Source organism: Macrobrachium nipponense, chromosome 10, assembly GCF_015104395.2.
Source record: "Macrobrachium nipponense isolate FS-2020 chromosome 10, ASM1510439v2, whole genome shotgun sequence".
Classification (NCBI taxonomy): Eukaryota; Metazoa; Arthropoda; class Malacostraca; order Decapoda; family Palaemonidae; genus Macrobrachium; species Macrobrachium nipponense.
Genome location: NC_087204.1, coordinates 51,883,077 through 51,899,686, shown reverse-complemented (window position 1 = coordinate 51,899,686; position 16,610 = coordinate 51,883,077). Strand labels below are relative to the sequence as shown.

Genomic DNA, 16,610 nt, shown 5'->3' with positions numbered 1-16,610 from the left:
ATAGTCTAAGGAAGGAAAATAATCGAAGGCAACGTTTCTTTTGGTTTCGACCAGATATTCTTAAAGCTGTGGCTTTTAGTAGATTAATGATGTTTTCGGTGCTACCCTAATTTATAGTCGGGAGGTCAGCAGGGCATATCCGCGAGCTGAATTTTCATTGGTCGGGGGGTGCGGTGCTTCTCTGCTATTGGCGGCTGGAAGGAACCTTCAAGCTACTTTCTAGAGTTGAAGCTCTCGCTGTCGTAACCTAGCAGATCGTTGAAGCTGGACTGTGACGTCACTGGGCGTGTTGTCACTGCAAGCCAAAGCCGGATTTTCGTTGGTTGTTGGATGCTGCGTGATGTCATGGTGAGCCGAATTTTTGTCTGCTGCCAGGTGGCTGGTATGATTAGGTATGACTTGGTTGGTGCCTTCTCTTGTTTTGGCACGTATTGCCATATTTTGGTATATTTCTTTATACGTTTGCGGGGAGGAAATGCACCTCTTGGGTGGTGTTCAGAGAGGGCTTTTCTCGTTGAATGAGGAGGGCTTCCAACAGACAGGGACATCTCTGATCCGGGCTTTCCCAATTTTCCTTGTATTTTGGATAATTCCGGAAGTATGGTTCTTAATGGCCCCTTCCTGTGCATGGCAGGAGATCGTCTTAGACAGACGTGTTGTGGTCATACCAGTGCCTATATTGGTATGACCACAACATGGTGTGTTTAAGAGGATCTCCTGCCATGCACAGGAAGGGCCATTAGGAACCATACTTCAGCCGTACATAAAAAAGCCATCTCCTGTGACAGAATTATCCAAAACACAAGGATAATTGGGAAAGCCCCAGATCAGAGACGTCTCCACTTGTTGGAGGCACTCCTCATTCAATGGGAAAAGCCCTTTTTGAACACCACCTAAAAGGTGCTTTTCCTTCCCACAAACATACGAAGAAATATACCAAACTATGGCAAAACCAGAATGAGAGAAGACACCAACCAAGTCATACCTGATCATACCAGCTGCCCGGCAGCAGATGAAAATTCGGCTCACAGTGACGACACACCCGGCGACGTCACAGTTCAGCTTTGATGATCTGCTAGGTTACGACAGTGAGAGCTTCAACTCTAGAAAGTAGCTTGAAGATTCCCTCCAGCCGCCAATAGCAGAGAAGCACCACACCCTCCAACCAATAAAAATTCAGTTCGTGGATACCCCCTGCTGACCTCCCAACTATAAATTAGGGTAGCACCGAAAACATCAGCAGTCTACTCAAAGCCACAGCCTTGAGGATATCTGGTCAAAACCAGTAAAAACGTTGGCCTTGATTATATTCCTTTCATAGACTATTTGCTTAGATTTGTATTAATCTACGGATATATGTACACCAGATTTGAATATACATGAATTTCGTCAAATCCATTGATCTTTTCCTATGTATCAAATAGGAGCGTTACTCACCAATCTAAGTAATATTGAAAAAAGCTGTGATAAGAACAATAGAAAAAAACTTCTATAAAATTAATGTAGCTGAAGCAGCAATCTCCTTCAAAAGAACATGTATGCTATCATGTAATAAGTATTATGTACATCTCAAGATATTCAGCATCATGAGCTTGTTCTGAAGAGCTCATCAACTTTTGAAGTCTTCTTTCAGTAACTTTGAAAGATGAATTACTTAGTTGATTATCCTCATAGATAGACCCTAATCTTGTCCTCCAAAGTTAATTGTCTTTCTGTGACGCCATTGACTAGTGCTCTTTTTGGACCAAGTCAACCTTGTGGTCTTTGCGTTTTGTTTCATGCATCACTGAACTGCATGGAATATATACTTCATCCCTTCCAGAAAGTGGCAGTCTTTGGTCTTTCTCCTTTTGACTTTATCAAGAAGACTATTTCCTGTCGGTCCAGGTGATTTTTTGTGACTCCTTTTTCTTCTCACTCAAAGATTCAGCAGACTAAAACGAGTCAGTTGTGCAAAATCAGTCCTGAAAAGGTACATACTACCAACTCCATTAGACCACTCTGCCATTTTTTGTTTTTACTTCGACATTATAAAAAGTGCTAATTCGTCTGTTTAAGTTTTGATCATGATGTTCAGCTTGTATCTATTGCCACACTCTTCAAGCACAACTTATCAGTTTATCACGGTAAGACACTGAGTTGGAAATGCCAATCTACATTCTCCTCTTACTTGCGTAACATCTGCCATAAACTTATCAGTACTTTTTCTCGCAGTTTTTTTTTGTTAGTGAGGTTTAAGGGAATTTTTTTCTTTATTTTTACCTTACCACATAACAGTTCCACCCATGTCATTGTTTTAATCCATTAAAAACGAGTACCTTTCACACTGTACAACTTTTATTGTCTTCATCCATTGAAGAACAATTACCTTTCACACGGCACATCAGGAAGGAATTTAGCACCTCTCCCTTGCTTTTAACTAATTTTTGAGGATCTTGACCAATTTGTTTGCTTCTGAGGCAGACCCACATAGTTAGAAGTCCTTATACATTTCCTGAACTCTGAGCAATCTTACTTCCTGAGGTGGTACTGAAATAAGCACACTTCACTTCTTACCTGCTGAGGTAATTTCAAGCCTCAACACCAGAGCCAGTTATCAACAATTAAAGGTACTGGTTTGTTTGATACAAAAAGAAATGAAATCTTTAGTAAAAGATTTAACAGTTCACACAAACAGACTATTGCCCTACACCAATTTTACAACTCCTCCCAAATTAGGTGAAATATGTACTCTAGAATGAAGTTTCATACTGCTATGGGTTGATGAGAGATAAAGGGATGTTACCAAAGGGATTGGTTTCTCGCACTTAGGTCTAAACAGATTCATTAGCATATGCTTACATGGATAAGTATGTATTTAGTTGATACTCTGAACCAAAGCTTAATGTAATAGCTTGTTTATACAATATGTTAAAAAAAAAATTTTGTAGCTCTGTTTTACTTTAAGAACTCAAGTGGTTAGATTTACATTAACCCTTTGTGGACGGGTAACATACATATATGTTTACATATAGCTTTGTGGTAAAGTCCGGGCAGCATACATATATATGTTCAAGATTTGACGCCATGTAGTTTGAACGAATTTGGAGGGGAAAAATGTTCCTAGTTTCATTTATCACTATTTTTAGCAACTCTTCAGATTGCTGTACAAGAGTTGAAGTGAGCTGAAATAGATTCAGCTTTGCTCAAGGTGGTAAAGGGGAATGCTGTCACATCTCCAAGGATGTGTCATAAATATTTTACAATAAATATACTCAGAATTTGTTCCTGGATTTAGTTCTCATCTGTTATGATATTGTCTGAGCTGTAATTATAATTTGACAAAATAAAATGAAAAAAATATTTGAAAAAACAACTTATAACTAGGCAAAATTAGCATATTTTATGACTGTCCTAGGGAAAAGAGGCTGCACTGGGTGAGAAATATTCACTTTCAACTTTTTGTGGAAGGTACAGAAATTTTTTTTTTTATTTTTATCTTTTGCCATATGCTCCTCTTTCCACTGATGAGTTTTTTGAGCTTATATTTTAAACTGACCATCCTTAAATTTAGGCTGGTCATGGGTGTATGCATTAGCGTGTTAGCCCAGACTTTGAGGGTTAAAAACCAACAATAGACATGAATTTATAAGATTTTCTGATATCTTTTTTTTCTAAGTACGTACTACCTCATATTTATTTTAAAAATTTCATAAAGTCTGCCAACTAAGCTTTAATTGTTTAACAAAATTATTTATATCTTTTCTGTCATTATAGATGCTATACTTATTCACTCCCTTTAAGCACAGTGGTAATTTTGATCTTGTTCTGTTACTACAAATTTTCAGACTTTAGGAATGTCATAGTACATACAAAGATACATCCTATAGTGGTTTTATTTTGGTAAAGATACACTTTAATGGTGATGATAGTAATTTCTTAAATACCAGGTATATATTTATAAATCATCTTTAATAGGCTGCTTGCCAGTTTCCAACTCTATGTTTATACTGATACAGAAAGGGCACAATTTACTAACATAGGTAATACTAGTGTACAAGTGCTAAATTTCTCATGTTTATTTTGTTCTTGAGATTTTTTTATAACCCGAAAAACTGAAATTGAGGAGGTATCTTTAAAAGTCGTTTGTTCCATGAAGAAACATTTTTACTAAAAAGGGAACTATATGAACTTATTTTTATCTTCCAGGAGCATATTACAATGGGATGGACCAAGAAGGACGCAGCATGGCTGACCAGCAAACATTTGGGAGCGTTGTCGCGACTATACTTGTCATTGTTGTTACTATGCAGGTATGTTGTATAACTTGTATGGCAACACAGCCATTCGTAGAGATGTACTGTTCGATTAGGTTGCACTAAAATTCCTTTGTAACATATTTCAGCCCCCAGCTGCATGATTTTCTGTTTTATTTTTTTGCATTCAGATTTTCAGCTCATTTAGGTATAAATTTTTTGGACCTGCCAATTTAACATGCAGTTTTGTTCAGTGGTTTGGTGTAAACAACAGTTCTATTAAGTATTAGCAAAATAATCCTGTGAAAGTAAGCATTTTTATAATTCAATATGAATGGTTTATGATTAACTTTAGATCCTGCTCCAAGTGTGGTAAAAAATTGTGAACAATGTGTCCCCAATTTACAACCTTCTCAGATGACTATACATCCCTCCCTGGTAGCAATTACAACCAGAATTTCTTAGAAATAAAATATAAAAAGAAGAGTCGGAGTCAGTTTTGCAAACACATGGAAGGAAGCCATAAATAGAGTAGAGCTAATGCAATGTACGTACTGTACAGGCAGTCCCTGGGTTACGTCGTTCCATACTTGAGGCGCTTGCCTCATGGCACCGTTAACCCTGATTTTTTGGCACTAAGTGGATTCACAGTGCTATTACCTGCTGCTTCACTTTGTTACCCGGACATACAGCCCTGTAACTGCTATTCATTCCCTTTATAATTAGAGGTAGCCCCTGATTATCAGTGGGATTGGTTATTAGCAGAATTGGTTATCGGCGTTTCAGTTTTATGCTTGTCCAATATATTCATAACTGGGGTTTACAGTGCCATTGTCTGGTTATTGGCAGCTTAAGCGCTGTGAGACCATCATAAAATAGAAACAAGAGGAATAAGCATCTTTTCCTTAGATCTTTTCAAAAGTAATGCTTTACTTCACCGTATCCAATAATATTGTATGGAGTCTCATATTAGTATATTGTAATACAGTAGTGCCTCAGGATATAAAATTAATGCATTCCGAAGCTGCCTTCGTAACCTGATTTTTTCATTTCTCGAACCACGTTTTACATGTAAATTGCCTAATTCGTTCCAAGCCCTACAAAAACACTACAGTAAATTTTATAATAAAGCTAAATTGACCAATAAACAATGAAATACAACAATTTGGACCATTCAATACCTAACATAACCTATACTATACCTGTAAATAAAGTGTATTAGTGTACATGGTACAAGAAATACTGTACCTACATATGTAGTAAAATGTGGAACCTTACCTTTCGAATGAGGCGATCTCCGAAAGTGGCGACAGAGGAGGACAAATGGCAGAAAACATGAACACTTAACTTTACAAAGCACATTAAAAAATGGCAGAAAACATTAACACTAAACTTTACGAAACCTATTAACAAATGGCAGAAAACATTAACACTCAACTTTACAAAAAACTTTAATTATTTTTTTTTTTTTTATTTTTTATACTTTACGTTTTTTACAAAATTTCAATTTCTTCACCACCTTCAACTTTCTGTTTTTTTGTATCACTTGGATCTTCCTGTTTGCTTACTACTACTAAAGGCCCCTTTAAAAAATAACTATCCAAGGAAGATTGCTTCTGCCTGCTTTTCACAATGTTCCTGAAACGACTCACGCAAACGTCATTGAACTGCGCAAGCATACGGCCTGTGTAGCCTTTTTGGGGTGTCTCTTTTCTACAAATGATTGCACTTTATGAAAAGCAACTAGAGCATCCTTAATTTCTGCCGTTGTCATAGGGTCCTCCTCCTCCTCCTCCTCGCCGCTGCTAGAGAACTCTTCTTGAACGACATTTTGTTGCATGGCCTCCAACTCCTTCAGGTCATCCGTCGTAAGCTCCTCTTGGTGCTCCTTGAGAAGGTCATTGATGTCATCCTTGTCGACTACCAGCCCCATGGACTTGCCGAGTGCAACGATCTCATCAAGATTTGGTTGCGAAACTGTTTCAGGATCGTCAACTGTTTTTGAATCTGCATCAGCTTCACCCACGTTGAATCCCTCGAAGTCTCGGGCGGATATGGCATCAGGCTAGAGTTTCCTCCACGAAGAATTCAAGGTTTGCCTCGAAACTGCCTGCCAAGCTTGATCGATGAGTCGGATGCATATGACAATATCGAAATGCTCATTCCAAAATTCATGCAAGGTGAGGTTTGTGGTATCGGTGATGTCAAAACATCTCTTGAAAAGATGTTTCGTATACAGCTTCTTGAAGTTCGATATCACTTGCTGGTCCATGGGCTGGAGGAGAGGGGTGGTGTTAGGCGGAAGATAAAGAACCTTGATAAAAGAATACTCTGCTAGGATATCTTCCTCGAGGCCAGGAGGGTGAGCAGGGGCATTGTCCAACAACAGCAGACATTTCAGAGGGAAGCGCTTCTCTTCCAAGAATTTCTTCACTGTCGGGCCGAAACAGAGATTTACCCACTCGGTGAACAAAAGTCTTGTTATCCAGGCTTTCGCATTAGCCCTCCACATCACCAGAAGCTTCTCCTTTAGCACTTTGTGGGCCTTGAAGGCTCGAGGAGTCTCCGAATGATACACAAGTAGGGGCTTGACCTTACAATCCCCACTAGCGTTGGAACAAAGTGTGAGCGTAAGCCTGTCTTTCATAGGCTTATGCCCGGGTAGCTTCTTTTCTTCCTCCATGATGTATGTCCGACACATTTTTTTCCAAAATAGGCCAGTCTCGTCACAGTTGATTGATCGTCATCTCGTCGAACGTCTTAATAAAAGCTTTCATGTCTGAGCTGGCAGCCTCCCCATGCCGCACCACCGAATGGATGCCAGTCCGTTTACAGAATTTATCAAACCACCCACAAGAAGCCTTGAAGTCTGGGGTTGATGTCGATGTCCCTTCTCCTCTGTCGTCTTTGGCCTGGGCAATCAGATCACCAAAAATAGCGCTGGCCTTTTGGCAGATTGCTGTCTTATTTATTGTATCGCCAGCAATTTCTTTGTCTTTAATCCATACAAGAAGCAGCCTCTCCATCTCATCATGCACGTGGCTCCTCTTCTTGGACAAAATAGTCACGCTCTTGGAAGGTGTAGCTGCTTTGATGGCTTCCTTCTGCTTAAGGATGGTGCCTATCATCGACGGATTTCGGCCATATTCCTTAACGATCACACTCAACCACATGCTAGCTTCATACTTCTTAATTATCTCCATCTTAGTCTCCATAGAAAACGTCCTCTTCTTTCCGTGAACTTCAGCAACATTCTTGGGACCCATGGCTAATTAAGTTAATTAATTTCACACACAACACGATACAGTACAAGTAGAAAGCAAAATCACTAACATGAATTTACGTTAACTAACGAAATACGTATATGTGAACGAACGAATTCCACGTGCGTACGATAATGCTGATGCAACGAAGTGGCAGAAGGACGCCTTTGCATAGAGGCATGATGGGATAGATGCTGACCAATAGGAGAGCAGGATCTTACAGCGGTGACTAGCATCAGGAACTAATGGGAGAGTGTGAGGATGGTGGCGAGTCTACTGAGTTAGTGGCGTGCGAGTTTTAAAATTGTTCTCGGCGGTCTGGGCGAATCTCGTACTTTACAGTACACCCTTTTGTAACCTGAATTATTTTTGTATACAGAAGCAAAAAAATCTTCATCTTTGCTTTTGTAACTTGGATTTTTCGTAAGTAGGGACTTTCATATATCGAGGTTCCACTGTATAAGATACAAACAAAGCGGGCGGTGTTTTGGTTTGGAAAAATCAGCTGAGGGCAGAGGAAAGTTTATTTCACCGTATTTAACTCAATTCAAAGCAATTTTCTGGCTTCTAGTTAGGCTTAGTAAATCTCTTGAAACGATTTGTATGGGACAAGGTTATTTTTTGTTTTATGAAGTGTTTTTAAGTCGAAATATGAAATATGACCTAAATACGTCTTATTGAGAACTAAATTTATATATTTTTTGTTAATAGATGATGTTGGGAGCATTTTTTTAAATTAACAGATTCCCTTTGCTATTTTCACCCTATTTCATTATACAGTGGAACTTCCCCTCTTCGTTTTTTTGTGGCACTAGGACTAGCTTGAGAGTCACTGGACCCCTGTCGCACAACAAAACTGTCCAGACATGTCTCTTGTGTTTCTTTAAAATTTACCTAAAGTTAAACACGGCATTGTCATTAAAGATATTGGAGACAACGATTGCAACATCTTTGTTGGGATGATAATTCTTCAAAAAATTTTTTTTACATTACTACACTTTGCAAACATGCCCTTAATTACTGAAGTAGGCACCTTATGTATGCCTGTTCACTTTCTGAATTTTTCAAACCAGCCTCTGCTGGCCTTGAATTCAATAACAGCAGCGCTTGTTGTAGGCATTTTCTCACTGAGATTGGCATGCAACACCCTCCAACACTGCTACAAGTTCTTTCTTAAATTCCATAGCGTTTCTCACCTTATTTACAGAAGGACTAACAATTGGAACTTTCTTTGACCCCATGATGGCTTATTTAGCAGTTGCACCGAAAAAAAAAAAAAAGCACAAAAAACAATGGACACTAAAGCAGAATGGGTCATGAGAGAACGCGGGATGCTTTGTTTGGGCACTCGGTACAGGGCCTAGTCACATGGTGGGCCCTGGAAGGAGCGTTTCTAAGTGTACAAAATCCGAGGATATATACGAAACCCAAGACACAGTTTCGTCAGAAAAAGTCTACGAAAACCGAATTGTCCGAAAACAAAGGTTCCACTATAATATGTACGAGTTTTACATATGTATCTTTTATCTGCATGAAAATAACGGTATGTAAAATACATTCTTTTATGCTCAGTATTTTTTTTTATTTTAGTACTTTTTCTCCACTATTATTTACGGTCGAGTTTCATCCATGTTGCTGATGCACAATAATTTATAATCATTAGTAGTGTGAACATTGTTTTCTCAGCTTCAGCTACAACTGCAGCTTGAATTTAGCACTACTATCGTACTATATTTCCTTGCCAATATTTTCTCTATAGTGAATAAAGGTATTTATGTAATATACAAAATATCAGTCTTATTCTACTTCATGTCATTTGTAACATAACTACAGTCATTTTTTACTATCGTATGATGACTGAAGTTCAAGCAAGACAGTGTTGTTATCTGATTCGGTTTGGTTGTTCATAGTAAAACAACTGTTATCGTTTAGTTGTTTATGGCTGTACGCATTCAAGCAACAATTATAACTATTCGCTTCACTCAGACAGCAACAATGGGAGCGAACAAAGACAGAAGACGTCAAAGCAGAAACAGAAATTCAGGATTCAAATAAGGTGCCATTTTACCGAGCTCTTCTTTATTTTTTGTTAATTTAAATACAAAATTTCCCAGAGAGCTCTTGGTAAATAAATATCAATGATCTAAACCTAAATAATCAATCATCTTTTACAACCAAATTAATCAAATCAAAAGGGGAAAATTTAAAGACAATTACTTACAAAATAAAATTAATCAAATAGGGAGTTTACTCATATCTAACATCCTTCCCACCATAGGAGTACTTGCCAATACTCCTGTATACATAAAAGATCAAATGCATATACAAGGTACAGTACTATTACAAATTCAATTTTACTGGTGCCCTTACAGCACGACCCTTACGTGTATAAGACACTGTAGGTTCAACAACAGGTTGAGCAGTGCTAAACTCACCTTTATCAACATCCTCACAAGAATTACCAGAAACGGGTCCAGACAAAGAATTCTCATGAGTATCACTACAAAGTACATCATAATCAGGTACTAGGTCAGAGGCACTTGAAATCTCAAGATCATGTAATTTTTGTATCGGTCTATTGATAACACCCTTAGAAGTTTTAACATCAATGCTTCTAGTTAAACCATCTTTACCCGGATACACTTTTACAATAATTCCAAGGGGCCAAGACAACCTAGGAACATTATCTTCACTGACCAACACCATATAATCTTTCTTTACATTACATTTAGACACAAAACCTTTAAATGTTACAGGGCAAATTTCTTATATACTCCGAACTCCATTTCTCCCAAAACTTGTGTAGCTGTCTTTGGTGGGTGGCTTCTCGCATACATAAGTCTGGAAGATACACAAGAAAAATGTTCATCAACATTATCAGGTCGGAAACCAGCAGTACGACCAATTAGAAAATGTGAATGAGTCAAAGGATTAGAAATGTCAGGTTCTTCACCCACAAAGGTTAAAGGTCTATATCTAATTCACATCTAGACATGGCATCTCATACCGAAAGTTTTCTTGAGAGCTGACTTAACTGACCTTATCAAGCGCTCCCACCAACCTCCCCACCAAGGTGCATGGGCCATGATAAACTTCCACTGAAGAGAGGAGCTAGTGGGCCATAATGCTGCTGCAAGACATGAGAAGCACTAACAAATGTTTTTGCGTTATCAGAATATTTTGTTGAAGGAATACCACGCCGTGATGTAAATCTACGTATGGCAAGAAGACAATCTGGCAGAGATAAGGAATCAGTACGCTCTAAATGTACAGAACGTACAACAGCACATTTTAATTAAAGAGTAAAATATACAACTTCTTGGAGGGCATGTCAGCACAAAACAAAGGGGTGGCATAATCTAAACCAGTTACAGTAAAGGGAGGAGCAGATTTGACTCGTAGTTCAGGAAGAGGAGCTGCAGGCTGACTGCAGGCCTTCGAATCTTGCCTGCAGCAAGACACAAATTCTTTACATACAGCCTTAGCTAACCTCCGATGTCTAACAATCCAATAATTATTTCTCAAAGTAGACATGAGAACAGATACACCAGCATGTTTTAAAAGAACATGTTGGAAGGAACCAAAACCTTCACTATATGACTTGGGGGAAGAATAATAAGATGCTTGGTTTCATAGCACATTTCATAGCACAGATCAGAGAACTCTAAACCACCTTTGATTCTCATGAGACCTCCATTGTCCAAAAAGGGGTCTAACTTATTCAGAAGGCTTCCCTTGGTAAGCTGTTTACCTTGAGCTAGGATATCTTGAGGAAATGCTTCCCTTTGCACACATTGAAACAATTTAGTCTTAGCCTTACTTAACTCATCATAATTCAATGGACCAAAGTATTTGGTAGATTGAGGTTTACAATTCTTAATAAATCTCAAAGTCCAGGCCACAATATTGAGGGCTTTAAGAAATTTACTCCATCTGTAAAATTAAAAAACTCGGGGAAAAGGTTCCGCTGCTAAACAAGCTACTACATTTTCATTACAATTTTCATCATCATTCAAAGACATTTCTACCTGCTCATGTTGTAAAGTTAAGGTCCCTTTAAGCCAAGGTGGACCAAAAAACCAAATATCAGAAAGAACAAGTCCTTCAGCAGCTATCCCTCTAGAGATGAGATCAGCAGGGTTTTCCTTACCTGGGCAATAATGCCAACAACTAGGCGAGGTTAACGTCTGAATTTCAGTAACTGTTAGCTACAGAAGTCTTCCACCGACTAGGGTCTCCCTTTATCCAAGATAAAGCAACAGTCGAATCTGTCCAACAATAATAGGACACATCCTCCATAAGACATAGTGCAGATTTAACAAATACTAATAAACATGCGCAAATTAATGCACCTAACAACTCTAAATGAGGCAATGAAACTTTCTTGATATGGGCTACCTTACCTCTACTCAAAACAAGAGAAACCTGAAATAGATCATTTCCCAATGGAACTCTTATATACACACAGGCCCCAAAGCCCCTTTCAGATGCATCCCCAAAAGAATTAAGTTCTTATCCCTTTATGCCCTTCCATTGTAGGGTAAGAAAATAACTTTGCTGAATCTTCATAAGATAAAGTTCCTTAAAACCCTTTAACCAATTTTGAAATTTCAAATACAATTCTTTAGGCAATACTTCATCCCAGTTAAGCCCAAGTCTCCATATATCCTGAAAAAGAATTTTAGCAAGCATAACAAATGGACTAATTAAGCCAAGAGGGTCAAAGCATCTGGTTATGCCATTTAGAACATTCCTCTTAGTAGATATCACTTCAAACCAAGATTCAGTAATAAATTCATTAAATGTAAAACAATCTTCTTCAGAAAGCCATTGCATACCAAGAATTTTCACAGATTCATCTCCCCGAGATAGTTCAAATATCTCATGGAATTTCTCCCTTAAACTCTTACTATTCGAATTCCACTTAGACAATGACATACCAGCTTCAGCCATAATTTTGCTTGCCTCACTGAACTTGACATGCTTCATCATCACTGTCAGCACCTGACAACCAATCATCCACATACTAGTTATTATATAACTCATTTACAACCTCAGAATGGGGATACTTTTTCAAATGATGCTTGATGGTAGCATTTAATAAAAATGGGCTGCTCTTATTACCAAAGGGAACACGAACAAATCTCATAATACGTACAGTACCAGCACACTTCCATAAGAATCTATGTACATCTTGGTCCTCTCTCCAAACCTTGATCTGAAGGAAAGCCTTAGTAATATATGCCGTTAAGGCTACCTTCCATCTCCTAAATCTTAGCAATACTCCAACAAGGTCAGGATTCAGAGAAGGTCCACATTCAAGACAGTCATTTAAGGAAATACCATTATAACCCACTGCCGAGGCATCAAACACAGGCCTAACCTTAGTAGAATTACTACTCTCACGCACAACAGGTCGGTGAGGTAAATAGTATACAGGATAAGATGTAACCACTTCAGTGGGAGGAACTTCCTCAATAATGCAATCTCTCTCATACTCTTTAAAAACCTCATCATATTTTCTCTTAGGATCAGGAATTTTATCAAGTTTGATATTCAAATTATCCAACCTTTTCCGGGCCAGTTTTTCATTATTTTGCAGCCTTTGTTTAGCAACATCAGAGAAAATAACACATTCTTGTGAGTCAAAGTTATAAATTTTTCTGCCTTTTGTAAAATGGAGAGAGAGAGAGGTTCTGCATTATATATAAAAATCTCTTAAACATTTTCATTTCAGGATGTCAGGTCTAATTTTGGGGGGTTATTAGAATAGTGGTTATGAACAGCTTTGATTTTAGCTTTATAATTCCAAACATTCTGATGTATTAGCAAATATTAATATAATTCATTTTTTTCAGATGTGCTTAGATACGTCATACTGGACCTTGTTTAACCATATCACCATATGGGGATCACTTATATTTTATTTACTCTTGCAATACTTCTATAACTTTGTGATTGGAGGTGAATATGTTGGAGCACTTTCTAAGGTAGGTTTTCACCAAGTAAATTAATTGATGATAATCAGTAAAAATATTTTTTCACACTGAATTGAAAGCAATTAGTTCTGGATGGTACATATATGCATTATTTCTATTAGACAGTACTATAGGTCTAAAATATGAGTACTGCCATTGTAATGGCATGTCTAGGATTCCTTAAGCACCTTTAACCAGTACTCCAAGAAGGAATCAGTTGCCAAATAACTCAACATGGATTTATCTCATCTTTTTTAAGCAAGTTAAGAAGAATCCAATTATTGGGTTTGGTTTACCTAGAGGTTGCAAATGTGTGTGAAGTATCTGAAGATTTGTCCTGGAAACTGATGAGATACATATTAAAAAAATAAGATTAGGAAAGTTAGCCTCTCTATAAGGAAAGTAATTACATATGAGGCTGTTAGGTATATTTGCTTAAATTACAAAGAATTAAAAGTTATGAATATGATTCAAGGACAGTATCAGAAGGTCATGAAAAACAGGATCCCTCCTGTAAATAACTCTCATAGCAGAGACATTCTTGGAATAAAGTTACCAACATGGTCAAGAAAGTTGAAGCGCTAAAATTAGTCAGCCCTATTTGCCTTTATGAAAGGTCTTATTCCCTTCAGGGTGCTTGTGTTTTGTTCATTCTTTCTGTGGTAACATTGGAAACAAAGTGTTACCGGGTTTTTCTTTCAAGATTTAGGGAAGGATCAGTGCTGACATATTTATCTTGAAGGATAAGATGCTATAAGATAACTTCACTTGTATACTGGGCCATATAAAACTGAGGACCTCACCAATGTGGGTTTTATGTGGCTTTTCCTTAGCAACATTCATTTTAATGTGTGATTCCACCATTACTCTGAATACAAACCTTGTTCTCCAACCTTGGAATGGGCCATAGCCATTGTACCATGGCCTTCCATGGTCTTGAGTTTAAGTTAACTCTGCTTTAGGCTACAGTCAGGCATTTCTCTTTTTTTTTCACTTTCCTGTTTGTTTGTTTTTTAAAGCGTGTAGGACAGGCTGATGAGAAAGCAAAAGTTGCTTGCTGTGGATAACCAGTTAAGAACCTTCTTCTTTATCTAATGTTTCCCTTCTCAGCTTTTTATTATTTGTAAATCCATCTTGACTATCCTCCCCCAGTTGGTGTGGCATATCCGACAGGTTTCTTTTTTGCCTTACTAGGTGTCCTGGCTCCACCTTGTCCACCAGTTACTCCCAATGCATTTTTAGTGGAATATGGGAAACTTCATTCATTCTGATATTGAAATCATTGTAAATATGGTTGTTGATTTTATTGCTTGTTTTTTTTATTGTTCTACTATGCTGTTGTCTTATGAATCTATTTATTTGTTTCCTTGACCTCCAGAGTTGTGGCAGTAACTACAATTTGAGGTTTTATTTATCTGAGACACTTGTAAGTATTAACAAGTTAAAGGTTGAATTTTTAATCCTAGGGTTTGATGACCCTGAATTTATTGGTCATCGTAACATCCCACATGCGCAAGGCATGGCTGTTTACACAAGCTATGAATAACCTATTTACATCAGAAAAACTTGGAGTGTAATTGCCATGAAGTTATTTGGTTTAAAATTTTCAGTCAGTTCTACAGTTTTTATGTATTTGTTATTTACCACAATACAAATATAATGGCAATTTTATATATGACTGTCTCTTGGAGATGATTACTATGATTCTGTCATAGGATTCAAAAGCTTCATTTGTTATTTGTGGAGACTGCACTGCAAAGCATGCTGAGTGGTGTAATTCAAATTCCACAGATTAATATGGCCTGTCTGCTCTTGAATTCTATGTAGCCTTTGATTTTGTTCAGCTAATTGAGGAACCCACTCATATATCTGGTAATAGATTAGACCTCATATTCAAATATGTTCCAGTTATCATCAAATCAAAGGTTTGCTAGTAAATAGGCACTTCTGACCATTGTGTTATTGAGATGGACATATAACCAACAAAAAGAACATCTTGCTGGATCAAGCTGTCAAGCCATTAGGGCCAGTACTAGTAGATGTGGAGTGGTCACTACAACCAGCAGTAGCTGATACTGTTCCAACTGTAAGGCCCACTGGTGATAAACCTGTTTGCAGCCGGGCTGGCTGATCAGGAAACCTCCCATCTTTCGGTACCCGGTTCCTAATCTGTGGACAGCACTACAAGACATACTTCATTACTGGTGGAACAACATGGACTTACAAATATTAACCCTTTCAGTCTCCCTGGTGAATAATCAACCAGGTATTTGTCACTTCAAGCCTGTGGATGACATTAGTTATTCCTCGCTGGCTTCAAGCTGATTGTTATGCAGACATCTCAACACTACAAGTAGACATGCCAAGGGAGGTACCCAGTGGGCCACTGTATATCAACTGCACATGCAAAGTTTCCATCTGGCAGTTCATGCCCTACAACTTCACAAGCGGAGGCTCTCTAACATCTGTGAAAGCTTTTCTCACAGACCCATTAGGTACCAAGGTATCTTTTTCAATCCTCTGCAAATGTTTATCAAGGAAAGTGGCCAATCTGTGATTGGTGCTATGGAAGGGGTTACTCTCCAGTTGGTGCCTCCCTTAAGAAAAATGGCAGACTTTGTCTTTCTTCACTGAGACAAGGGCTTTTCATTTCAGTTGTTAAGGGCTAACAGGCAACTCTTTCTCAGGTGCTCCACCTAAAAGTTTTTAACCTTCCCATCTCTGTTTATTAGGAACTTCAGAGAATCTTATCCCCCTCAAGCGAGGTGTGGCTTCCACAGTGGAACATTATCTTGGTCCTTTGAAGTTTGATGGTTGCCCTATATGATCCTTTAACCAGATCTTCAGAGAAGGTTCTCTGAAAAACAAAGTTCCTTTCAGCCTTTGCTTTGTGAGAGAAAGAGTAGCCAAGTTACATGACTTATAGTATCTCATTCAGTACTTGGAAAGGTGGGGATCTTTCTCATTCTCGTTTGTGGCTAAAACCCAGTCTATCAGTGCTGGACATTAGTTTTAAGTAATTATCAGTTCACTTGCTCCTTCACTTTGTTGGTGATGACCCATATGAGATGCTGTTGTGCCTGGTCTGAGCCAACAAATTCTACTTGAAAAGAACAGAACATCTCAGACTTGGG

The 16,610-nt window shown here is 38.1% G+C and overlaps 1 protein-coding gene and 1 long non-coding RNA gene across 3 annotated transcripts in view; one reads left to right on the top strand and one right to left on the bottom strand.

Moving 5' to 3' along the window:
• The window catches only part of LOC135223612 (phospholipid-transporting ATPase ID-like), a gene marked incomplete in the record, with an annotated part of 252,267 nt that overhangs the window by 212,411 nt on the left and 23,246 nt on the right, over positions 1 to 16,610 (top strand). Inside the window, 2 exon segments of the mRNA XM_064262219.1 lie at positions 4,189 to 4,292; positions 13,357 to 13,488. Of these exon segments, the coding sequence (XP_064118289.1) occupies positions 4,189 to 4,292; positions 13,357 to 13,488 (236 nt within the window).
• The window catches only part of LOC135223615 (uncharacterized), a 277,946-nt gene continuing 270,896 nt past the window's right edge, over positions 9,561 to 16,610 (bottom strand). For both annotated transcript variants that reach the window (XR_010316540.1, XR_010316541.1), the window contains one exon: positions 9,561 to 10,339. This is a non-coding gene — a long non-coding RNA (uncharacterized LOC135223615). The remainder of the gene's footprint in view (positions 10,340 to 16,610) is intronic.